This window comes from Bufo bufo, chromosome 3 (assembly GCF_905171765.1).
Source record: "Bufo bufo chromosome 3, aBufBuf1.1, whole genome shotgun sequence".
Taxonomy (NCBI): domain Eukaryota; kingdom Metazoa; phylum Chordata; class Amphibia; order Anura; family Bufonidae; genus Bufo; species Bufo bufo.
In genome coordinates, this window is record NC_053391.1 from 129,153,466 (window position 1) to 129,179,580 (window position 26,115).

General features: G+C 45.3%; 1 protein-coding gene across 1 annotated transcript in view; it reads left to right on the forward strand.

Moving 5' to 3' along the window:
• The window catches only part of DPH1 (diphthamide biosynthesis 1), a 293,541-nt gene extending 288,354 nt beyond the window's left edge, over positions 1-5,187 (forward strand). Inside the window, exons 11-12 of the mRNA XM_040423565.1 lie at positions 626-760; positions 4,299-5,187. Coding sequence (XP_040279499.1) covers positions 626-760; positions 4,299-4,391 — 228 coding nt within the window. The 3' untranslated portion in view covers positions 4,392-5,187. The remainder of the gene's footprint in view (positions 1-625; positions 761-4,298) is intronic.
• Positions 5,188-26,115: the final 20,928 nt, after the last annotated feature.

Sequence of the window (26,115 nt, forward strand, 5' to 3'; positions counted from 1 at the left end):
GCCATGTGGCATCACCGTACCACGGTGACCTGGCCTAGTTGCAGCTCAGGCTTATTGAAGGGAATGGGGCTGAACTGCGATACCAAGAACATCCGCTATACAATATACGGCGCTGTGCTTGGAAAGTTGCCGGAAGGATCCAATTGACTTAAAGCTACCGGCACCCCTGCCGATCAGCTGTTTCAGGGGGCCGCCGTGCTACCGGCGCTCTGGTGAGTGCAGCCCGCTCCCTGAAACAGCTGATCGGCAGGGGTGCCGGTAGCTTTAAGTCAATTGGATCCTTCAGGCGACATTGTTTGGTGGATACGGCACCGGTTGTAGTGTGAACACAGCCTTACTCTCATTGTGCATGCAGCTGATCAGTATCACATGTTGTAGTATGAATTTACTGTCTTTGCTGTTACTCCTGTTGCTTAGATACACCCCCTATGATGTACAGTCAGCCATAGTGGAGCTGCATTTGAAACAGACCAAGACAAAGGTCAGCAGTGTAATGTATGTCAGTGTAAATCATAATGCAGGACTTCAGGGGAGATCAATGGCAAACCCAATTAGGTACGGTTATCGAAGATGATTTCATTCTATCATTAGGATTGTTACGACTGATATTTTGTGTTTTTTACAGGCTTGCGTGGCTCTTAAAGAAACAGAATGGCAGAAGACTTATCCTATGGATTTCTATTCCAATCAATCTTTGGGTCCTTGGACGGTGAACCACGAGTCTCATCGTCCTCCACGTGTGACAGCTAGACAAACGAAGGTGACGGCTGTTATAAGCGCTACTATACAGCTCTTGTGTCTAGTGCACCCTTTTATCATTCAGTAGTTTTAGATTAGATCCGTATTTTACTATAACACTTCATACCGTTTCTTTGTCCTGCTTTTGTATTCATTTTCTATTGAATACTCACTTGTTTTATCTATTTTTGTCACTCACTTATTTATATATTTTGGGCACTATGGGTTAGTGCCTGCTTTGAATTGTCTCCCCTGGATTGTTGTGCACCAATTGCACCACCTAGTGGTGATCAGTGAATTTACTGCCTTTAGGCTGAAGTGCTGTTGTAACGCGAGCATATCGGAGGTAAGTTATGCATGAATCTAGTTGTACTCAAAGAAGACCAGTCTCTGACTTACGCTAAGACATGCATTCTATATTTTATAGTGTTATAATGGATAATTGCAGCACAAGTTAGACGAAGGACGCTCATGTTTTACAGTGGAATAATGGATTATTGCAGTGCAAGTTATGTGAAGGATGCTTCTGTACTGAGAAGCACGAGTAGTTTCTTAATGGACGCAGAGGAGCCTTGAGCCAGCAAGTGTCTTTACATTGAAAGGTTAGAGGTTACTGTAAGATGGAGAGAATATCCAAGCGGCTTCTGTATGGAGCCAGCTAATGCGGCCCGTTTATCATTCCTCCTAACGTAGTAGTGCTCCATTTTAAGCTCTTTAAGCAGCATTTTATATTAGTGTTGCCTTTGTGTTACTTTTATCATCTATAATGGAACTACCGCACAGATTGTGTAGGAGACTAAAAAGGTGACTTCATGAAATGAATGCTAATGGTCCCCTCTTGCAGGAGTGAGTAGTTACCCTTACAATACGGCATCTTTAGCAGAACATCAAGGTGAAATGAAAAAGGAGTAAATCAAAACTCTAGAAAGCGTGCTTTTATACTAAGGGCAGCACAATGGCTCAGTGGTTAGCACCGGTGTCCTGCAGCTTTGCAATCATAGGTTTGAATCTGACCAAGGACAACATCTGCATGGGGTTTGTATGGTTTCCACGTGTTTGCGACAGTTTGCTCCTAAAGAAATACTTATAGGAAATTTAGATTGTGAGCTCCGCTGGGGACAGCGAGTGATGACAATGTCTGTAAAGTGCCGCGGAATATGTAAAAATAATAAATCGAGGACAGTGATGCAATGGTCAGTAGCAAAACTGGCAAATATACCATAGGTATGACTGTGTGTCTTACCCGACGAAGCGATCAGTGTGATCCCGAAACGCGTTGTTTCCACACCAATAAAGTCTGCTGTTTAATATTGATGATCTCCTCTGGATAGGTCATCAATATCAGACCGGCTGGGGTAAATAGGAAGTGAATGGGATGGCGGGGCTGTAGTTACAGCTGCTCGCCGCTGCAATTGCGACTACGAGCAGGTAAACAGTGAAGAGAAGGCAGCGCTCCTACGAGCACTGCATTCTCTTTATACAGGGGCCCGCAGTCAGGCCCCCCCACCTGGTTACAATTTCCATGGACGAAAAGGCTGATATTGTAATTTTTATCATATACGACACCTTCAATTGCTTTTCAATGGCTTTTGTCTCAAGATAACGCGATGAGTTAAGAAATTTGAGTTAAGAGCTTGTGTGCCAACCCTGCTCCATCTGTAGCATGGGCTCGGTAACACACATTCTGCAGGGTTTTTTTTTGACTGATGCTAAAGGGTTATTCTAAAAACCTCCAGTACTGCCCATTTGAAGATGACCCCATTTTCTTCTAAGTAGTATCAGGAAACATGGAGGGGTGGAATGGTATGAGGCTTGAGTACTCCACCATTCCCTTTGAGCACGACTTTCCTTCTTGCTCCTCTGTCCTGGGGTGGATCATCTCAAGTCATCACCTTGATTCTTGCAATTAGGCCCCTTCTTCCTGTACTCCGTCTTGAGTAAAGTGGATATTATAACCTGTATATGGGATTGCAGCTGTTAACCCCCAGTGATGGTTGTAAACGTATAAAATGCTATTAGTTCTCACAGCGGCATTGTTCTAGCCCCTGCTCTGGACATCTCCGTCCTCCGTCAGCCTGTTTTTTATATCCGTACCATCATTTGTCCACGTGAGATCAGAGTGTTTAGAGTGCAGTATCACTTTCCTTGTGTTCGGTTATAGACAGCAGTAATTGTACACTTTCCATACTGTTGTGTAACCGCCTATTTATGGAGGTAATAAACTCGCAGTGTACAGCGCACGGAGATGTTTTCTCCCTTGCTGCGTCTGAAATGGCAGTCAGGAGTCTCTTGCGCATTTATTATGACACAAAGTGGAAATTGCTGTAACTGGAGATGGCTGGTGTGCAAAAAGGTCACTGATCTCGCAGCTCCTGGTACTGAAAGTACCCTCAGTCCTTTACATGTCTCAGAAATGGTCACATGGAGAAGGTTTGTGGCCTGTAAATATGTATGCCCTGTGTGCTTTCTTCTTACAATATGGAGGGTGATCGTTTTTGATCATTTAGGGCCTAGAGTGAGGTCTGTAGCCTTTTGAGCCACATTCAACATTGTCAACATGTTAGGCGTGGAGAAACATTTCAGTTTGCAGATAAATAAGGCTTGAGATTTGACACACTGCTATTACTAAATTGTCACTGTTCTGGGGACAGGATGCGCCCTCAATATTGTTACTAAATGGCATATTATAGCAAGGGCATATATATGGGGCTCTTATGGCGAGGCCCACAACAAGGAGCCTCATGAGGGGATTACTGGTGTAGAGACGCAAAGATCAGCTCAGATTGGCACATAGGAAACAGCTACAGCAGAGGTATGCTAGTTACAGAACATAACGTAGTTTCTTGTGGGTATGAAGTTACCCCACTTCCCTCCCCCCCCCCCATTTCCTTAAAGGGGTTATTCGAGACTAAAAAATGTCCTCCATATGCCCGGGCCCCTCACACTGAATCTACTTACCTGGCTCCCCGCACCGCCGCTGCTACAATGGCAGGCGGCGACGGGCCCTCTAGCCTCCCTAGCATCTCAGGTGATGCATATGGGGGACATTTTTTAGTCTCAGATAACCCCTTTAAATCCTATGTTCTATGTATGTGTCTTTGACCTGTTTTAGGACTCTTTCACACGTCAGTGAACCACGGCCAGCACACGCACATCGCTTTTGTGTTTACTTACACATCAGTGTACAGATATGTGCAGTATTTTGGTCCAGAATGCGGACCAAACAGGACCATTCGTGAAAACCACAGACACAGCACGGATGCCCATCTGTATTTGGTCTGCGGTTTTCATGGACCATAGGTAGGAGATGATGTGGAAATTTCTTTTCATCCTAGCAGTGTCCGTGGAATATGATTGACACACAGACAGCAAAGAAACAGGCTCACAGACCAAACATGGGTCCTTCATGGACATCTTCATGGATGAACCACTGACCATCTTGTCACAGATGTGTGAATAAGGCCTTAGATGGTTTCCATTTCCCTCCACCCCACATCCCCTTCTTCTCTGTCGGCTATCTTCAGTAGAGTATATTGTAATTTTTTTCTTTACTTCTCTAGGGTCCTTTACCAAGAAAGGAGCCATCCTTGGACAAATGTGCACAGGCAGCAGATTTCCCATGTCAGGATGACATACAGAGGCAAGCCAAATGACAATGATGGAGATTGTGTGTCCCCCCCCCACACCCCTCGGGCACTTTTGTACCGATTATTTGAGATACAGAAGGCATCTGCAAACTCCAGCAAGAAGGTGTGAAGAAACCAAATGAACCCGTATATATTGTCAGCTCAGTAATAATAATAGCGTCATAGACCTGGAGAGCACCATTATTAACCCATTCAAGTTATACAACTGACAAAGCATCGCCTCGTTAATTTATTACACTTTAAAGCTCTGAGATACGTGGACCACATAGTGAGGTCAGGTTGCATCCCCCTTTTCTGTCTTGGGGGTTTCTTGAGCCATGCAATGTCTGCTGCTAATTAAAATCTCTGCTTAATAAGGGCTTGTCTGAGCTGCTCCCCCTCCTCCCGCTGTTGCCTGGGTGATGAGGAATCAGAACCCGTGGAGCCCCCACTACTGGCACAGACTGCAGCATCCCCTCCTGTGAGAGCCAATCACCTCCCGCGAGAGCCAATCACCTCCCGCGTGGAGACCCACAGCAAGCAGCTCTGTAATGTCTATGTGATGGGATCACGGGCTTTAATGTTCCTTGGAAGGGGCCCAGCAATCACTGCGCCTGCAGCTTCTATCCTGGGAAGAGCTGAACTCGAGGGGTGTTACATTGATTGAAGTAAGAGAGCGCATAAACAACAAACAGCAAATGCAGAATACAAAGCCTCAAAGTGGGTCACCGTTCCAGCCATGTGACGTTCCAAGCTCTTCATTTCTCTTAACAATAAATGTTAAATATGGCTCCTTTTCTCATTAAAAGTGGACAGAATTTTCCGAACATTTGTTGTGTGTAGTGACCGATCATCCAAGGAGAGTCAATGAATATAGCTATATGTACAGTACAGATCAAAAGTTTGGACACGCCTTCTCATTCAAAGAGTTTTCTTTATTTTCATGACTATGAAAATTGTAGATTCACACTGAAGGCATCAAAACTATGAATTAACACATGTGGAATTATATACATAACAAACAAGTGTGAAACAACTGAAAATATGTCATATTCTAGGTTCTTCAAAATAGCCACCTTTTGCTTTGATTACTGCTTTGCACACTCTTGGCATTCTCTTGATGAGCTTCAAGAGGTAGTCCCCTGAAATGGTTTTCACTTCACAGGTGCGCCCTGTCAGGTTTAATAAGTGGGATTTCTTGCCTTATAAATGGGGTTGGGACTATCAGTGGCGTTGAGGAGAAGTCAGGTGGATACACAGCTGATAGTCTTACTGAATAGACTGTTAGAATTTGTATTATGGCAAGAAAAAAGCAGCTAAGTAAAGAAAAACGAGTGGCCATCATTACTTTAAGAAATGAAGGTCAGTCAGTCAGCCGAAAAATTGGGAAAACTTTTGAAAGTAAGGGCTATTTGACCATGAAGGAGAGTGATGGGGTGCTGCGCCAGATGACCTGGCCTCCACAGTCACCGGACCTGAACCCAATCGAGATGGTTTGGAGTGAGCTGGACCGCAGAGTGAAGGCAAAAGGGCCAACAAGTGCTAAGCATCTCTGGGAACTCCTTCAAGACCGTTGGAAGACCATTTCAGGGGACTACCTCTTGAAGCTCATCAAGAGAATGCCAAGAGGCTACTTTGAAGAACCTAGAATATGACATATTTTTAGTTGTTTCACACTTGTTTGTTATGTATATAATTCCACATGTGTTAATTCATAGTTTTGATGCCTTCATAGTCATGAAAATAAACTGCCTGTCGGATCCGGCAAGCCGTGTACAAACGGAAAGCCTTTTTTTCCGGATCCGTTAGACTGATCCGGTGAAATACCAGATCCGTCTCATCTGGTATCATCGGGAATACTGGATCCGGTATTTAAAGATCAAAAGCAAAAATAGCTCCTCCTATGTCCCGGCGCATGCGCAGACCGGAAAGTCAGATCCGGCGATGCAGCATTTTCCAGAACACTCGGTACTGGATCCGGCATTAATACATCTCTATGTAGTGCGGTATTGTTCGGGGATTTTGGCCGCATGCTGCAGTGTTTTGTCCGGTCAAATACCGTACAAGGGACGGAATGGAAGACATCATGATGCATAGTGAACGGATTGCTTTCCATTCAGAATGCATTAGGACAAAACTGATGCTTTTTTTTCCGGAATTGAGACCCTTTACCGGATTTTAATATCGGAAAAGAATAACGCTAGTGTGAAAGTACCCTTACGTATATATAATGTATATACATGTTTTCTTTCTCCACAGCTGTTTACATTTATTATCTGCCGTGTGTGAACATACCTTAACGATTCCAAAGCAAAGTCTGCATGAAGATTAGCCCCAGATTTTACCATATATTGAAAGGGGATAATCTGCGGTTTCACCACATTATAATGAGCATACAGTGGATATGTAAATTCACATTTGGTATACAGTAAATGCTACAAATTGACAGTTCAGAATCGTCACCACAAATCAACAGCAGTTCCTCCATGTGTGAACATGGACTTACACTGACACAGGAATTATTTGTTGGCCTACGGCATGGCCAACTTGGGCTATCTAGTTGGTAGACGTTGGCAGCTTATGCTCTAGTTATCCTAAATTAGGCCGCTACTGTATAAAAAAGGGGTGCATCTTCTACCCACAGCCTTAGGGAAGGTTCACATCTGCAGCAGGTAAGGGTAGGTTCACATCTGTAGCAGGTAAGGGTAGGTTCACATCAGGTAAATCCAGTAATTTTTTTTTTTTCAGAGAAGTAGACTTACCAGAGTTACCATATTAAGCAGAGCCAGACACCACCAGAGCCCCATTTCACTATACTGGGATCTGGCAGGTTTCTGGCATAAATGCCGGCACTGCATGCAGCAGTATTTTTCCATCAGAATAACAGCATTTACACTGGAAACACAAAGGATCCTGTTATAGTGAATGGGGAACCAGCTATGCCGAATACGGTAACTGCTCCTACCGTAACTACCTGATTTAGGCTACTTTCACACCAGCGTTTCTATTTTCCGGTATTGAGATCCGTCATAGGGTCTCAATACCGAAAAAAAACGCTTCAGTTTTGTCCCCATTCAATGTCAATGGGGACAAAACATAACTCAACAGAACGGAATGTTCCAAAATGCATTCTGTTACGTTTGGTTGCGTTTTCATACCGGAGAGCAAACCGTATTAAAGAGGACCTTTCACCGATTCTTACCCTATGAACTAAGTATACAGATATGTAGAGCGGCGCCCGGGGATCTCACTGCACTTACTATTATCCCCGGGCGCCGCTCCGTTCTCCTGCTATGCCCTCCGGTATCTCCGTTCCCTAAGTTATGGTAGGCGGAGTCTGCCCTAACGCTGGCCAATCGCATTGCAGAGCCCACAGCCTGGGAGAAAATAACCTCCCAGGCTGTGAGCTCTGCGCTGCGATTGGCCAGCGCTAGGGCAGACTCCGCCTACCATAACTTAGGGACTGGTATCTCCGCCTACTATAACTTAGTGAGCGGAGATACCGGAGGGCATAGCAGGAGAACGGAGCAGCGCCCGGGGATAATAGTAAGTGCAGTGAGATCCCCGGGCGCCGCTCTACATATCTGTATAGTTAGTTCATAGGGTAAGAATCGGTGAAAGGTCCTCTTTAAGCTGTAATTTTCTTTCCGTCATGGGATGCGGAGCAAAACATAATAGAAAACGGATCCATCCTCCATTGACTTTCAATGGAGTTCATGACTGATCCGTCTTGGCAATGTTAAAGATAATACAACCGGGGGCGGGGCCAGCAGCCAAGATGGCTGGACGCAGCTAAGGAGAGCTCCGAGGCTAGCGCTGCATATCAGGACAAATCCTGGACATCACATAGCCATTTAGGCTAAAAACAGATTCCATATTGAGCCCTGCAAAAGACCTTACCCTGCACAGGTGACATCTGCCCGAGGGAGCGCACGTGGAGGAGATGCGCTGCGCTTGCGGCCTGGAGAAGCAGGACACACGCTGGTGCAGCCGACCGGAGGTGAAGAAGAGAGCTCTAGTCCAGTGAGGAGCAAGGGGAAGAGGTTCGGGAGGCATCGGGCGTAACACATGAGGCGGAAGGCAAGGGTCGGTTACCCACACGCAGGAGAAAAAGGGAAGCAAGCCACGTGGTCATCGGCGCCAACCCCAGCAGGATACAGAATATATCCCTTGTTTCATAAGATAGTCACGAGCTACTGCATATATCAACTAATAGGAACTGTAGACTGTCTGAATCCAAAAGCAGGTCACTGCTCTGCAAACTGATCTACAGGACAAATTCAGGGGGACATCACCTCCTTGCTAACAAGCAGACTGAAAATATACAGAATTACACTTCACCTCCCAGAGGCCCAGACTCTGTTTATAACATAGCAGATTGACCGAAAATCTGATATAACAGTGGGTCCTCATAAAGCACAGAACGCAGCTGAAAAACTCGTGAATTTGCCAGACAGCCAGATAAGGGAACGCAACATTACCGCAACAGAATGTTAACACTAGAGCAAGTACGGCATCAGATTTAACACCCTCTGGTGAGGACCAAGAAGAGCTCACGCTTAAACAAGTATCCGCTCAATTGGAAGCCATTGCGTAAAAGACATCTCTCACTGGGAAACTAGATGAAGTTAAAATTTACCTGGGTCTGCTACGCCAAGATCTACACAACCTGCGAGAGAGAGTCCAACATGCTGAAGAACATACGGTATATCATGCGTAGAGGATGCTACAGCCACTCTCCCACGATCCATTTCTGAGCTAAACACCAAAGCTGAGCTCTGGAAACAAAAAGCGGATGACTTAGGCCTCATGCACACGGCCGTTGTTTTGGTCCGCATCCGAGCCGCAGTTTTGGCGGCTCGGATGCGGACCCATTCACTTCAATGGGGCCGCAAAAGATGCGGACAGCACTCCGCATCCGTTGCTCCGTTCCGTGGTCCGCAAAAAAATATAACCTGTCCTATTCTTGTCCGCGTTTTGCGGACAAGAATAGGCAGTTATATTAATGGCTGTCCGTGTCGTTCCGCAAATTGCGGAATGCACACGGACGCCATCCGCATTTTGCGGATCTGCGATTTGCAGACCGCAAAACGCACAACGGTCGTGTACATGAGGCCTTAGAAAACAGGCTCCTTAGAAATAACATCAGAATTATTGGCCTGCCTGAAAGAGCAGAAGGGCGTGCACCAGATAAGTTGATTGAAAAATGGATAAAATAACTTTTTCCAGATGCAGAGTTCTCTTCAGCCTATGCAGTGAAAAGGGCGCACAGAGTATCGGCAAAACCTCCTCCACCAGGGGCTCCACCACGTCCCATGCTTTCAAGATTTCTCAACTGCAAAGACAGGGACAGGATACTGGCTCTAGCTAGAAGAAGGCAGGAAATTAAACATGACTGAGCCAGAGTTTCCTTCTTTCTGGATTTCTCCATGGATCATCAGAAATAATGTGCCACCTTTATGGATGTAAAGAGACACCTGAGAGAAGCAAACATTTCATACTCCATCGGCTATCCTGCAAGGCTCAGAGTAGTGGACGGTAACAGAGCGGTCTTCTTTACCTCCCCTGGAGAAGTCTCAGAATCGCTAAGACTCTCGCTATATCCCTCCCCAAACTTGCAACACAAAGCTCACAACTGGATCAACAAATTAGCTTAGAAGAAATAACACAAGCCTTCTCAGGCCTCAACAATGGGAAATCGCGTGGTCCAGACTCCCTAAAGAAGTATACTCCAAATATGCAGAGAAACTGACCCCACAATTATTATCCACACTTCAGGTGGCTCTGGAAACAGGACATTTGCCAGAGGCATTTATGGAAGCTACCATCATCTTACTGCTTAAACTGGATAAGGACCCATTAGAGTGCAGCCCACATAGACCCATAGCATTGCTGAATGTAGATGATAAAATCCTGACCAGAGTCTTAGCCACTCTGTTGAACCGGGTAATCCTGTCTCTAGTCCACCAGTTCCAGATGGGATTTATGCCAGGGAAGTCCACCACGGGAAATATTAGCGTACAGGTAGCCTTGGCCTCATTAGACGCTGCCAAAGCATTCAATTTAATAAAATGGGCCTATTTGTTTCAATTCTTGAAAGGGTTTGTATTTGGTCCACAATTCCTTAGATAGATTACTCTTCTGTACAGTAGCCCGGTAAGCCGACTATTAATAAACAGGGAATTATCAGAAACCTTCTCTCTCCATAGAGGCACGAGACAGGGCTGCCCCCTGTCACCACTCTTGTTTGCTCTAGCAATCGAGACACTGGCAATCAGGGTTAGAAGCAACAATAACATAACAGGTGTGACTATGGGAGACAGAGAAGTCCGCATAGGATTGTACGCAGATGACCTGATCTTATATCTATCATCACCCTCCACATCTCTTAGAGAAGCAGTGGCACTGATTAAAGAGTTTGGGGAATTTTCAGGCCTAAGAATCAACTGGCAAAAAAATCTGTATATATGCCTCTAGGCAAAACAAACTGGACAGGTCCCTCTCATATAGAAAGGTTGAAGGTAGTAGAAACTCGGAGTAAACATCACTAAAAGACACTCTCAGGCCTTGTCACTTTACACCTACCCTTTAATTGGTCATATACGGAGCAAACTTCCAAATTGGAAGACTCTGCCTATTTCAGTGGCAGGCCGCATTAACCTAATCAAAATGATAATACTTCCCAAAGCTCTTTATGCTTTCCAACATTCGGAGATATACATACCCAAGTCAGTATTTAGAGAAAAAGATTCCCTAACTTGGGTTTTTATTTGGGGACGATCCCGAGCTAAACTAAGCTTAGATACATTAAAACGCCCTAAGGCAGTAGGGGGGTATGGCACTGACGGACTATTATATATATTACTTGGCAGGCCAGCTGAGGCTTATTAGCTCCTGGTATTCTTCTGTAGACCTTCCCACTTCGGAATACTTCTTAAAATACTACCTAAATTACCACACACTATGGTCAATCCTGGAAATGCCACCTAAGTTCCAGAAAACGTTGCTGCCACTTCTCAACTTGTCACAAATGACCTGGAAGGAGGCTAAATCATTGGCTCGTTTTACAGAAATTGTATCCGACATACCCCTGTGGGATAACCAATCGCTACCGCAGTTGCAGGTGGTTATGGGGGCGGACAGATGGCGGATTGCAGAAGTTAAAACCCTTGGGGATGTGTATGATCAAGGAGTGCTAATGACATCTGAGGCACTGTCCCAGAAGTATCAAATCCCCCGATCTCACTTTTTCTCATACCTACAGCTCCGATCAGCCATACAGAGCAAATTCCCGATTACCAACACTACAATCTAAGTACCCACTTATAGGAGTCTTAAAAACCCAAGGACCCAGAGGACTGGAATCAGCAATCTATTTACATCTGGTACAAGTAAAGGTCAGCGCTAACCCCCTTAGGATAATCGATGAATGGAAAAGAATGATACCCACACTTACAGAAGAATCTATGATAGATTTATTAGAAACGCATATACAAGTATCGCCAGCAGTCAATAATAAAATAATTCAATTATACATCATCCACCAAACATATCTCACACCTACTAGACTGTACAGAATGGGCAGGACATCCTCCGCGGCATGTCCAAGATGTGGGGAAATGGAGGCGGATTTTTGGCATATGATCTGGAGTTGCAACGCGATTGCCACATTCTGGGAAGAAGTAACTTCTTTGTCAAATTTGTTGCCGGCCCGGGTGGCCTGTATCCCTGAGACATGCCTACTGGGAATACTAAACAAGGATAACTGGGACCATTATATGACACCATTCCTAAGGGAGTCTTTATTTATGGCACGTAAATGTATTGCTCTAAGATGGTACAATCCCAGCACACCGAACATATCTATGTGGAAGCAACAGATAAACCAGATTCTACCGTAATAAACCACAAAAATGTGATGGGGTCTGGGGTGTGAGTCACCCCACACACAGTACTCCTCCTCGAGACTGCGGCAAGCTATATCGGCAGCTCGAGGCTCCATGGTTTATTCGGCTTGATGGGAATACCTAAATGATATATCATAAGGACATTTAATGGTATAAGGAGATGGCAAAAGTGCAGAGGGTAGCTGTAATATTCCAAGACACCAAATGAATATAAAAATGGTTATACTGGTTTGTACCATGACATGTAGCGGACATGTATATGTTAATGTCCTTTTTTTTCTTCTGTTAATAAACAAGTTAAAAAATAAAAAAAATGATAATACAACCGGATCCGCTCATAACAGATGCAGATGGTTGTGATATCAGTCACGGAAGCGTTTTTGCTGAACCCTGACGGATCCAGCAAAAACGCTAGTGTGAAATAAGCCTTACCTGCCACAAATGTGAACCTACCATAAGTGATGTCCCATAACCATTACGTAAAAAGGGTGTTTATGTCTATGGGGGTAATTTATCATGAGGAGAAAAACTTTTAGCGTGTCCAAAAAGTCGCAAAAGCCACATTTTGTAACTTTTCCAAGGCAGAATTCTGGAGTACAGGCATGATAAATCAGGGCCTATATGGAGACGTGTCCAGTGCTGACAAATCGAGAATGTATAGTTAGATAGAATTTACCAGTTTATTCAGTTTATTTTTGAGCTGCAGGTACAAAATGATCGATTACGATCTCGAAGTTTTCGCTGAAAATCGAGGCAAAAAATCCACAAAAACATAAGCGGTCTCATGTAAATACACCTAGTAAAGAAAAATAAGTTGCTTCCCGCATTTTTTTTATTTGTGGTACAGTGGAAGGGTGGTTTCTGCCATGTGAGTGTGAACAAGGCCTGCGAAGAGAATAAGCTTTTCAGCTTCAATAAAGGTTTTTATCTGATCAGGCAGGGGAGGAAAGGTAATGTTCTGCAGATCATCATTAGCGGATGGCGGACGATCTTCTATAGAAACATTCATCTAATGACACGTTACTTGTAAACAAACCTTCTGCAAACTCCATGACAGGGTAATTAGTGGTGTCTGCTTCTCCGCCAACTAGAAACAAAGCAGCTCCGTTACTGGGAAAGTGTTGTTCAGAGTGTCCACTTTGATCTGTCATGGACTTAACCTGAGGTGTAGTTAGAATTTACATCTGGCAGTGTTATTGACTATTGTACGCAATGGAGCATGAACAGCCAATCATACCGTAATGTGAAAATTTAAAAAAAGATATATGATATGTAGACATACAAGCTGAGAGGTAAATTGCACGTACTGTCTCATGAAAGGAATTGTTTCATACACATAAGATAACTGTTGGCTGAATGAGCTATCTCCCGATCCTCCCATACATATACAGTACAGACCAAAAGTTTGGACACACCTTCTCATTCAAAGAGTTTTCTTTATTTTCATGACTATGAAGGCATCAAAACTATGAATTAACACATGTGGAATTATATACATAACAAACAAGTGTGAAACAACTGAAAATATGTCATATTCTAGGTTCTTCAAAGTAGCCACCTTTTGCTTTGATTACTGCTTTGCACACTCTTGGCATTCTCTTGATGAGCTTCAAGAGGTAGTCCCCTGAAATGGTCTTCCAACAGTCTTGAAGGAGTTCCTAGAGATGCTTAGCACTTGTTGGCCCTTTAGCCTTCACTCTGCGGTCCAGCTCACCCCAAACCATCTCGATTGGGTTCAGGTCCGGTGACTGTGGAGGCCAGGTCATCTGGCGCAGCACCCCATCACTCTCCTTCATGGTCAAATAGCCCTTACTTTCAAAGTTCTCCCAATTTTTCGGCTGACTAACTGACCTTCATTTCTTAAAGTAATGATGGCCACTCGTTTTTCTTTACTTAGCTGCTTTTTTCTTGCCATAATACAAATTCTAACAGTCTATTCAGTAGGACTATCAGCTGTGTATCCACCTGACTTCTCCTCAACGCAACTGATGGTGCCAACCCCATTTATAAGGCAAGAAATCTCACTTATTAAACCTGACAGGGCACACCTGTGAAGTGAAAACCATTTCAGGGGACTACCTCTTGAAGCTCATAAAGAAAATGCCAAGAGTGTGCAAAGCAGTAATCAAAGCAAAAGGTGGCTACTTTGAAGAACCTAGAATATTACATATTTTCTGTTGTTTCACACTTGTTTGTTATGTATATAATTCCACATGTGTTAATTCATAGTTTTGATGCCTTCAGTGTGAATCTACAATTTTCATAGTCATGAAAATAAAGAAAACTCTTTGAATGAGAAGGTGTGTCCAAACTTTTGGTCTGTACTGTACATGCTCCAATCTGCTGAGATGATGGTGCGATAAAAAAAAAAGCTCTTGAAATCCAATGTGCACGATCCTTATCTCAGCCGACATTAGTCCTTGGGGGCATTTGGGAGGTCCTATACACATTAGTTGGTGAAGACAGATCTAATTGTATGGTCAGCATAACTGAGTGGGATTCCATGTCTAGGACCAACATTGATTATCCAGATTCAAGTTTGGCCACAAGAGCATCTCTCTCACTCAGACCCAGGATGTTTATGCATTACACAGCCAGCCCAACAAATTCCATGAGAACTGTGTAATACCTCATTTGCCCTGTGGCAGCACTGCAGGGGAATTGAAATCTTGCAGTGAAACATGAATAAGCCGAACAACTCACTGTGCACAGAAAAAAAAATTATTGTTTTAGGAGTGGACCTCGCAAAGAAAAAAGTAAATTAAGGTTAAAGTTCCCAAAAACTACAAATAATGTTAAATAAAATAAAAAAAGTTTGGCGTCACATCAGCATATCACACACAACCAGGCCCAGACTAGGACTAATAAAACAGACTTGGTACTGTCACTCATTACCCTAGCACACAAGCATAATCATAGGTGACCCCCCCCCCCTTCCCCCCTCAGTCCCCATGGTGACCCTTTCCTTTTCCAGTTTAATACAGCCCCAACATTCTTGGTCCACAGCATAGCACCCCCTCTAATTATTGATCCCAGCATGGCACCACTGTAAGTCTTTGTCTCCAACATGGGCCCCTCTTGGTCCTCAGCATGACTTCTCTCCCATCTCTGTCCCTGGCACGGCCTCCCTCTCATTCCAGGTCCCCAGCATGACTTCACCTCTTATTCTTGGTCCTCATTATGGCTTTATCTCTTATGCTTGGTCCTCAGCATGGCTGTGCCACTTATTTTTGGTCCTCAGTATTGCTCCACCTCTTATTCTTGGTCCTCGCATTGCTCCTATCTTATTTCTGGACTCGGTCCAATAGTAGTGAATAGAGCAGTGGACCGACATGCACATCAGTGCTCTAAAAACACCTCAAAATCCACAATGGACTACTTCAAAAGGCGCTAGCTGAAGGTTTTACCATGGCTCTCAGAGCCCCCTGATATAAACATCTTTGAAAATCTGTGGATAGACTTCAAAAGAGCAGAGCATGCAAGACAGCCCAGGGATCTCACAGAACTGCCAGAGGCCCACAAAATGAAGTGTGGGGAAATATCCTTTTAAAATATAACCTTTATAAGATATGCAATAAAATATACACCAAAGGATGCATCAACGGTACAAAACATATATAAGGGGTTTCTGTGATAGATGCCCCACTGCTGGTAGAGCTAAGGTAAGCAATGAAACTGCTGCGCCTATGTGGACGCAAGCAGTCTTACCTAGAGCAGAGGTAAGCAATGGAACTGCTGCGCCTGTATGGACGCAATCAGTCTTACCTGACCAACAACAATACAAGACATAAAATAGAGGGATTCAGTGATAGATATCCCACAACTGGTAAAGCAAAGGTAAGCAATGAAACTGCTGCGCCTGTGTGGACGCAAGCAGTCTTACCTGACCAACCAGGTGACCAGGATCGGCGTGACGGGGAGTTGGAGCTTTGGTAAAGCTGAGTGTAGAACAGAAAAGCAGTCACGGGAGTATGGATACTGTGCCCTATATCACCCTATACACTTGGTAGGAAAGGGGCTGCTCCCATACTGCCTGTCTACACAGAGCACCCGCCCTGAAAAGGACGACCCCGTCAGGATACCTGTCCCTAGTTATGGACCTGATCACTAGTCTATTGAACATAAAATAACTACAGACCTCCCGACGTGGCACGTTTCTGTCGTGTCGACTCCTCAGGGGGATTCAGTACATGTAGAAAAAAGAAGAAACAATAGGTACCACATGTAACTGCAGATAGCGGGTAAGCATATCCCGCAGTCAAATGGTTACACTAAAAAGGTAGGCTCAAACACTCAAGATAAGAGCCTGAGAGCAGACATCCATGGTGCAGGATTGCCGTGCTGCAGAGGGATAGATGCTCCTCCGCTTGTTGGTGTGTGAGGATATAGTGATCCTCGCTAAAGGTAATATCCCTATGGTTTAGGGGGTTCCTCAACCAATACCAGCCACACTGACACATACCTTATTGGAGTTTAAATAGAGCCCAAACGCGCCTCTTCCTGGGAGACCGCCCTGCCAGCATCTGCGTCGGCGTCTGACGTCACGCGCATGCTCCGCGACGCACCAGACGCCGCCGCTGATACCACATGATTAATGGCTGCCAATCAGATCGGGAGGCGGAGGGTATGAGCGGTTACCTAGGAGACTATATCAACAGGAAGTAACCACACAGTATGACTCTTGATAGAAGCGTCTGTGATGACGCTATGACACAGAATCATAGCAAGATTAGACTGACATTTCTTGCAGGAATACAAGGACAAGGACAGGTTACAGAGAATTATGGACATGAGGCCAAGTAGATTTGAAATAATAAGAAAGTAGGTGTTTCATGTGAGTTCATCCCATCACTTGGAATAGGATGCCACTATTAACCCTTTTTAAAGGGGCCATCACCGCAATCTATATGAAGCACCCATAATCTAGCCGTTCATTGAGGCCACGAGGTGCAGAAGTTTTGAGATGGAAAATCCATCTGGATTCTTGTTGAAGTAGACACCTATCCCAATCACCCCCTCTCAAGGGAGGCTTAACAAGATCGATACCCAGGAACTTCAAGGAGGCTTTACCATTATGCACAGTATGTACGTGTTTTGAGATTGGGGTGTCTCGTTTGTGTGAGATATCCCCCATGTGCTCCCCTATCCGCCTCCTGAATTCCCGTATCGTCTTGCCTACATATTCAATCCCACATTCACATTGGGTCCGGTAAATGACCCCTCTAGATTTGCAGTTAATGAAATGTGGGATTGAATATATTTTGCCTGTCACACTGCTCACAAAGTATTTCGTAACTTGTATGCGTTTGCACGCTATGCAATTACCACATCTATAACAACCCAAGATCCTGCATCGCAACCATGTGGTCTTAGTGCGATCAGGTGCATAGTGACTGTGCACGAGTTTGTCACGGATATTTGGTCCCCTGCGGTAGGTGATTTGTGGTTGATCACCCAAGACATCTTTCAAGTCAGGGTCCATTTTAAGGACTTCCCAATGACGTTTTATGATCTGCCTGACTTGTTTGGACCCCCCATCAAAGTTGGTGATTATTCTCATGATCTTGGTTTGCGGGGTAGATGGTTGATTAGGGGTGAGCAATGAGCATCTTGGACGGGACAGGGCTGACTGGTACGCTGCTCTCAACACATAGTCGGGGTAACCCCTGGACAAAAATCTCGTCCTCAGATCAGCTGCCTGGTTGATAAAGTCATGCTTGTCTGAGCAGTTGCGTCTGAGTCGCAAATATTGGCCCCTAGGAATTCCTCTCCTAAGTGGGAGGGGATGGTTACTCTCCCATCTCAGGAGGGAATTTGTGGAGCTCTCCTTCCTATAAATTGACGTGTCAACCAAGATCATGAGAATAATCACCAACTTTGATGGGGGGTCCAAACAAGTCAGGCAGATCATAAAACGTCATTGGGAAGTCCTTAAAATGGACCCTGACTTGAAAGATGTCTTGGGTGATCAACCACAAATCACCTACCGCAGGGGACCAAATATCCGTGACAAACTCGTGCACAGTCACTATGCACCTGATCGCACTAAGACCACATGGTTGCGATGCAGGATCTTGGGTTGTTATAGATGTGGTAATTGCATAGCGTGCAAACGCATACAAGTTACGAAATACTTTGTGAGCAGTGTGACAGGCAAAATATATTCAATCCCACATTTCATTAACTGCAAATCTAGAGGGGTCATTTACCGGATCCAATGTGAATGTGGGATTGAATATGTAGGCAAGACGATACGGGAATTCAGGAGGCGGATAGGGGAGCACATGGGGGATATCTCACACAAACGAGACACCCCAATCTCAAAACACGTACATACTGTGCATAATGGTAAAGCCTCCTTGAAGTTCCTGGGTATCGATCTTGTTAAGCCTCCCTTGAGAGGGGGTGATTGGGATAGGTGTCTACTTCAACAAGAATCCAGATGGATTTTCCATCTCAAAACTTCTGCACCTCGTGGCCTCAATGAACGGCTAGATTATGGGTGCTTCATATAGATTGCGGTGATGGCCCCTTTAAAAAGGGTTAATAGTGGCATCCTATTCCAAGTGATGGGATGAACTCACATGAAACACCTACTTTCTTATTATTTCAAATCTACTTGGCCTCATGTCCATAATTCTCTGTAACCTGTCCTTGTCCTTGTATTCCTGCAAGAAATGTCAGTCTAATCTTGCTATGATTCTGTGTCATAGCGTCATCACAGACGCTTCTATCAAGAGTCGTACTGTGTGGTTACTTCCTGTTGATATAGTCTCCTAGGTAACCGCTCATACCCTCCGCCTTCCGATCTGATTGGCAGCCATTAATCATGTGGTATCAGCGGCGGCGTCTGGTGCGTCGCGGAGCATGCGCGTGACGTCAGACGCCGACGCAGATGCTGGCAGGGCGGTCTCCCAGGAAGAGGCGCGTTTGGGCTCTATTTAAACTCCAATAAGGTATGTGTCAGTGTGGCTGGTATTGGTTGAGGAACCCCCTAAACCATAGGGATATTACCTTTAGCGAGGATCACTATATCCTCACACACCAACAAGCGGAGGAGCATCTATCCCTCTGCAGCACGGCAATCCTGCACCATGGATGTCTGCTCTCAGGCTCTTATCTTGAGTGTTTGAGCCTACCTTTTTAGTGTAACCATTTGACTGCGGGATATGCTTACCCGCTATCTGCAGTTACATGTGGTACCTATTGTTTCTTCTTTTTTCTACATGTACTGAATCCCCCTGAGGAGTCGACACGACAGAAACGTGCCACGTCGGGAGGTCTGTAGTTATTTTATGTTCAATAGACTAGTGATCAGGTCCATAACTAGGGACAGGTATCCTGACGGGGTCGTCCTTTTCAGGGCGGGTGCTCTGTGTAGACAGGCAGTATGGGAGCAGCCCCTTTCCTACCAAGTGTATAGGGTGATATAGGGCACAGTATCCATACTCCCGTGACTGCTTTTCTGTTCTACACTCAGCTTTACCAAAGCTCCAACTCCCCGTCACGCCGATCCTGGTCACCTGGTTGGTCAGGTAAGACTGCTTGCGTCCACACAGGCGCAGCAGTTTCATTGCTTACCTTTGCTTTACCAGTTGTGGGATATCTATCACTGAATCCCTCTATTTTATGTCTTGTATTGTTGTTGGTCAGGTAAGACTGATTGCGTCCATACAGGCGCAGCAGTTCCATTGCTTACCTCTGCTCTAGGTAAGACTGCTTGCGTCCACATAGGCGCAGCAGTTTCATTGCTTACCTTAGCTCTACCAGCAGTGGGGCATCTATCACAGAAACCCCTTATATATGTTTTGTACCGTTGATGCATCCTTTGGTGTATATTTTATTGCATATCTTATAGGTTATATTTTAAAAGGATATTTCCCCACACTTCATTTTGTGGGCCTCTGGCAGCTTTGAATCTTGAAATATCAGTGGGACTTTTGTCACTATTAGTCCCACTCAGGTATTGTAATCTCACAGAACTGGAAGACTTTTGCAAAGAAGAATCAATGAAAATCCATCAAACAAGAATTGAGAGAGTCTTGTCTGGCTACAAAAAGCATTTACAACCTGTGATACTTGCCAAAGTACTACTAGGTACTAACCACGAAGGGTGCCCAAACTTTTGCTTCGGGCTCTTTTCCTGTTTTATTTTGACAATGTAAAAGATGGAAATTAAATGCATGTGTCATCTTTAACTTTAAGCCTTTTGGAGATCATTTTATCTTCAACTTGCTTAACTGTTCACAACTTCACAGTAACAGTCATTTTAAACAGGGATGCCCACACTTTTGCATTCCACTGTATACAGCTCATCCATAGCCACTGTCCATTTAGCTTGGGGACCACATTATAAGGCTCCATTCACACATCCGCAATTCCATTCGGAATTGTGGACCCATTCATTTCTATGGGGCCGCACGACGTGCGGCCCCGATCCGGAATTGCGGACCCGCACTTCCAATCCTAAAAAAAAATAGAACATGTCATATTCTTGTCCGCAATAGTGGACAAGAATAGGCATATTCTATTAGTGCCGGCAATGTACGGTCCGCAAAATGTGGAACGCACATTGCCGCTGTCCGTGTTTTGCGGATCCGTGGATCTGCAAAATACACATGGATGTGTGAATGGACCCTTAAGCAGCATAAATGCCAAGATGAAGTGATCAGTACAGTATATGTTAATTCAATAGAATCCTTTATTATTATTATTTTTAATAGAAACAGGCTTTATGAAATCATAGGAGGCAAAGAGTTAACTTGTATGTGTCTGAATAGGACACTAGTACTGAAGAGACTTAAATTGTGACCATCTGTCCTCCCTACTTTTCACCAAAGTGAGGATGATCGCCTACTCAAGAGCTTGCCCTTTCCAATCTGTCTTTGTTTCCAATCTGCATCAGAAGATTAATGTGCTCCACAGAACATATTTCAAGGTGTTTCCGCACGGGGAAGGTTCAAACCGAATCTCTATGGGGAAAGACGAGGAAAAGTCAGTGCAACAGTGATTCTTATTAATTTGGGCAGTCGGTCTGCACTTCGCTCGGTAAAATCACTTGTAATTATAGTAATCGTTCCAGGCTTTCCACAGATTCACAGGGGGATATTTATGTACACCGGCACAGCGAGTCAATGTATACATTCCACATCTGTAATACCAGGGATGCTGAGCGCTCAGTCTACTCTATATTCTGGATACCAGTACCGTAACATAGCGAATCCTGCCCATTATTCTGTACAATAGCCAACATAGGCTGCGGCGCTGCACAGACAGGACATCTCGGTCAAAGGTTGTGCCTCCGCTGTAGCTTTTACGTACACGGTCTATTAATCCAGGTTATGGCTGAGATAATCAAACAGTATAGTATTCTACCATATGTGCTATGAATATAATTCAAATTCATGGCAAGAAGTTTGTCTTCCATCCTGTGCTGGTTATAGAGGACCCGTCACCTCTCCTGACATGTCTGCTCTAGTAATAATAGTGCTGTCATAACTCTGTGTTCTGCTGTTCCTCTGTTGTTCCTCCTGAAAATGTAGGAAGAAATCAACAACTGGATGTCACCATTTTCATAGTCAAAGGAGAGTGACCTTAGAGTTTGGCATTGTCAGTGTCCGTGTTTTGCGAATTCGCAAAACACATCTGGACGTGTGAATGGACCCCTATTCATACATTTCTAAGAAAAATAACACAGGGATTGAAGAGCTCCTAGACTTTGGAATTGGTATTTCAAGAAGAATATAAGTATGTACTGAAATGTACATGTCGTGAGAAGTGAGAGGTCCTATTCAAGACTATAAGGAAAATGGAACAAAACTGCCAGGGGATAGTGGAGTAGTTACCCAAGGTAATAAATCCGGTTGCTGCTTTAATTTTCAAAAGGGGCCGCTAAAAAACGAGCGGTGGATTGTGATTGGTTGCCATGAGCGGCTTCACTTTTCCTTTGCACCAGTTTTGATGCATCACCCCTAAGTCTTTAGGGGCGATGCATCAATTTTTTTGTCTAAGGGCTCATGCACACGACCATATGTATTTTGCGGTCGGCAAAAAATACGGATGACGTCCGTGTGCATTCCGTATTTTGCAGAACGGAACAGCTGGCCCCTAATAGAACAGTCCTATCCTTGTCCGTAATGCGGACAATAACAGGACATGTTCTACCCCTTGCGGAACGGACATACGGAAACTGAATGCACACGGAGTAACTTCAGGTTTTTTTTTGTGGACCCATTGAAATGAATGGTTCCGCATACCGTTCACCAAATGTTGCATATTAGGCCACACCCCCTTGCCCATGCTAGGGGCAAAAGATTTCTGAAGCAGCAGATGTGCAAAAATGTGCCAAACTGCACCAATTTGCACACATTTTTCCTGCAGCCCATGTCAGTGACTAGGTGCGATCTGCTAAATGTCTGCCATAGGGTCACTCTTGAGATACTACTGCACCCATAATAACCTATGAGAAAGTTACAGTACACATCCCTATACTCCATCATACATCCAGCCGACTCCTCTGAGGGAGAACTGTCCATGGTGCTAACAATACATGGCTGCCCCCACTACTTTGTGCACCAAGCATTTACCACCTAGAGCCGTCATAGACGTAATATTCACAAGGTGGTCCTAAAAATGAAGGGGCTTGAATGGTGCAGAGCTGCAGGGGGGAAAACAGTAAAGGGGACAGAGCATTACACCGGTGCTGCAGCCCCTTCTTACAATCAGTGGGGGTCCCAGATGTCACGTCGATTATAAGGCATGATTTTGCAGTATGTTAACACGTGTGAAATGGGCTTTAGAACAATACAGGAGCTGTTCACACTATAAGGGGCCCATTCACATGACTGTATTTTTCTTTCCGCAATTTTGCGGATCTTAAGCGGACCCATTCATTTTAACGCGGCCACAAAAGATGCGGATGGCACACGTCCGTTCTGCAGCCCTGCAAAAAAGATAGAGCTTGTCCATTTTACTCCCATGAATAGGCATTTCTATCATAGGGCAGGACGTATCGATCCACAAAATGTAGAACGCACACGGCCGCTATCCATGTTTTGCGGATCCACAGAAACGGATTTGGTTGTTTGAATGGGCCCTAAGCCATGCAAGGCGAACCTGACTGTTTATTTCTGCCGCTTTATCGGAGAGCAGAATGTGATAGAGGGAGAGAAGCAGAGCTCTGTGATATGGAGATTTATGTGATCCGGATCAGGCTTTCTGAGCAGAGGGAATCCTGCCAGACTCCTAGGACACAGTCTGGCTTACCCCGCCCTCACACAGGATGATTGACAGCTGTCACTGTCTCAGGAGGAGTGTGGGGGAAGGACTCGGGAGTCCTGTCAAGATTTACTCCTCAATCTGCTCCAAATGATATAAACCTATATATCACAGAGCTCAGCTTCTCCTGCATTTTTAGAATGTGGATCCCCATACACCATAAAGCAATTATCCCTGAATCTGGACCGCTCTCTATGAGCCAGAGTGGAGCGCCACTGTGCACCAAGCCAATGTCAAAAGTGGCTAACAACCCCTTTATGTATCCCTAATTTTCACCCACAACTAGCAGCATAGTAAATGTTAGGCACTGATTAAGGTTGATGAACTACAACTTGTCCCACCAAAAAACAGGCCCTCATACGGCTGTGTGAACAGAAAAATAAAAAAGTTATGGCTCTGGGACGGCAGAGAGTGCAAAACAAAAATACAAAAACAGGGAGGGGTTAAGGTCCATGAGAAAACTGTTGGTGACTTTTGAATGTGGATTTAGCCGCTGAAAACTCCTGTTTTTTCCACTGCTGAATCAGTGACAGATTTTAGCTGCGTGGGAGCAACCCTGCCGTTAACCAGCTTCCTCCACTACGCAGCGGACAGAGTTGTGTGGCACCAGTGCCTATCTCCAGTACCACATATACCAGTGATGCCCAACCTGCGGCCCGCGAAGTCGTGTCATGCGGCCCACGCAGTGACTGGACTTTATCAGTGCAGGGGGCGCGATGCGAACGGCACAGGCAGCAAAGCGATGCTGCCTGTGCCTGCAATCTCCCCGCCCAGTGCCGCTTCCTAGCTAATTTATTCACTGCACTTGCCTCTGTAAAATTGAAGAGAAGCGCCGTAATCTCGCACAGGCGCACTGGTAGAGGCCAGGAAGACAGTGCATGCGCACTTCGATGCCTCTGCCAGTGCGCCTGTGCGAGATTACGGCGCATCTCTTCAATTTTACAGAGGCAAGTGCAGTGAATAAATTGGCTAGGAAGCGGCTCTGGGTGGGGGGGGTATCTGTGGATGACACTGAGGGGGGGGATATCTGTGGACGACACTGAGGGGGGGGGATATCTGTGGAGGACACTGAGGGGGGGGGATATCTGTGGAGGACACTGAGGGGGGGATATCTGTGGAGGACACTGAGGGGGGGGATATCTGTGGAGGACACTGAAGGGGGGGATATCTGTGGAGGACACTGAGGGGGGGGATATCTGTGGAGGACACTGAAGGGGGGGATATCTGTGGAGGACACTGAAGGGGGGATATCTGTGGAGGACACTAAAGGGGGGGATATCTGTGGAGGACACTGAAGGGGGGGAATATCTGTGGAGGACACTTAAGGGGGGGAATATCTGTGGATGACACTAAAGGGGGGGATCTGTGGACGACACTTAGGGGGATGTTGGGGTGGGAGGTCCTGGAGGGGTGTTTGGGTGGGAGCTCTGGAAGGGGTGGGAGGTCCTATAGGTATGTGGGGGTGGGAGATCCGGGAGGGGGGGGGCCCATAATTTTTTTTGCTATGGGGCCCAGTCACTTCTAGCTACGCCCCTGATTGGTAAGATTGGGCAGGCACTGGAGCGATAGAGTGTCCTGCTGTAGGAGAAGCCGGCGGCAGATGAAAGAAGGAGGGGCCAGCTCCTGGTGGTGTCGGGACACGGCGCAAGCATGGCGGTGGAGGATCTGACTGAAGCCTAAAGACCAGACATCAAGGTAGACCTGCAGAAGAAGGTGACAGCGCAGTATGTGATGTATACATGTGTGTAATGTATGTAGTGCAGTGTGTGATCATGACATACTGCACTACATACATTAAACACATGTATACATCACATGCCCCCTCACAGTAATAATGCCAAGATATGTGCCCTCTTCACAGACTTAATGCTCACACATGCCCCCTCACAGTAGTTATGCCCAGATATGTGCCCCCTCACAGTAATAATGCCAAGATATGTGCCCTCTTCACAGATGTAATGCTCACACATGCCCCCACACAGTAGTTATGCCCAGATATGTGCCCCCTCACAGTAGTTATGCCCAGATATGTGCCCTCTTCACAGTAGTTATGCCCTGATATGTGCCCCCTCACAGTAGTTATGCCCAGATATGTGCCCTCTTCACAGTAGTAATGCTCACACGTGCCCCCTCACAGCGTTTGCATTTCTTTTGGCAAAGCTACCTGGTTCCAGCCCGCGAAATTTATACCAAGTCTAGTGCGGCCCTCAGACGAAAAATGGTTGGGCACCACTGACATATACAATATGGCACATTGAGGGCACCTTCACACGGCAGATTTTGTGGCGGAAAATTCTGCGACTGAAAATCTGTTCTATTCATTTGAATGAGGCAGCAATCAGGTGGATTTCTGCAATCCCCATTAAGATGAATGGAAATTATTTAGTCGCAGAATTTTCTGGCACAAAATCTGCTGCATGTGAAGACGCCCTCAATACGACAGCTCTTTACTCCAGTCTTAGTTCCCCCCCCCCCCTTGCACTGCCATTAGACGCGTGACTCGTTATAAATTACCTGTATCTATGGCAGTCCTTGTAGCTGAGGAAAAAAAAACGACTCCTGCCCGG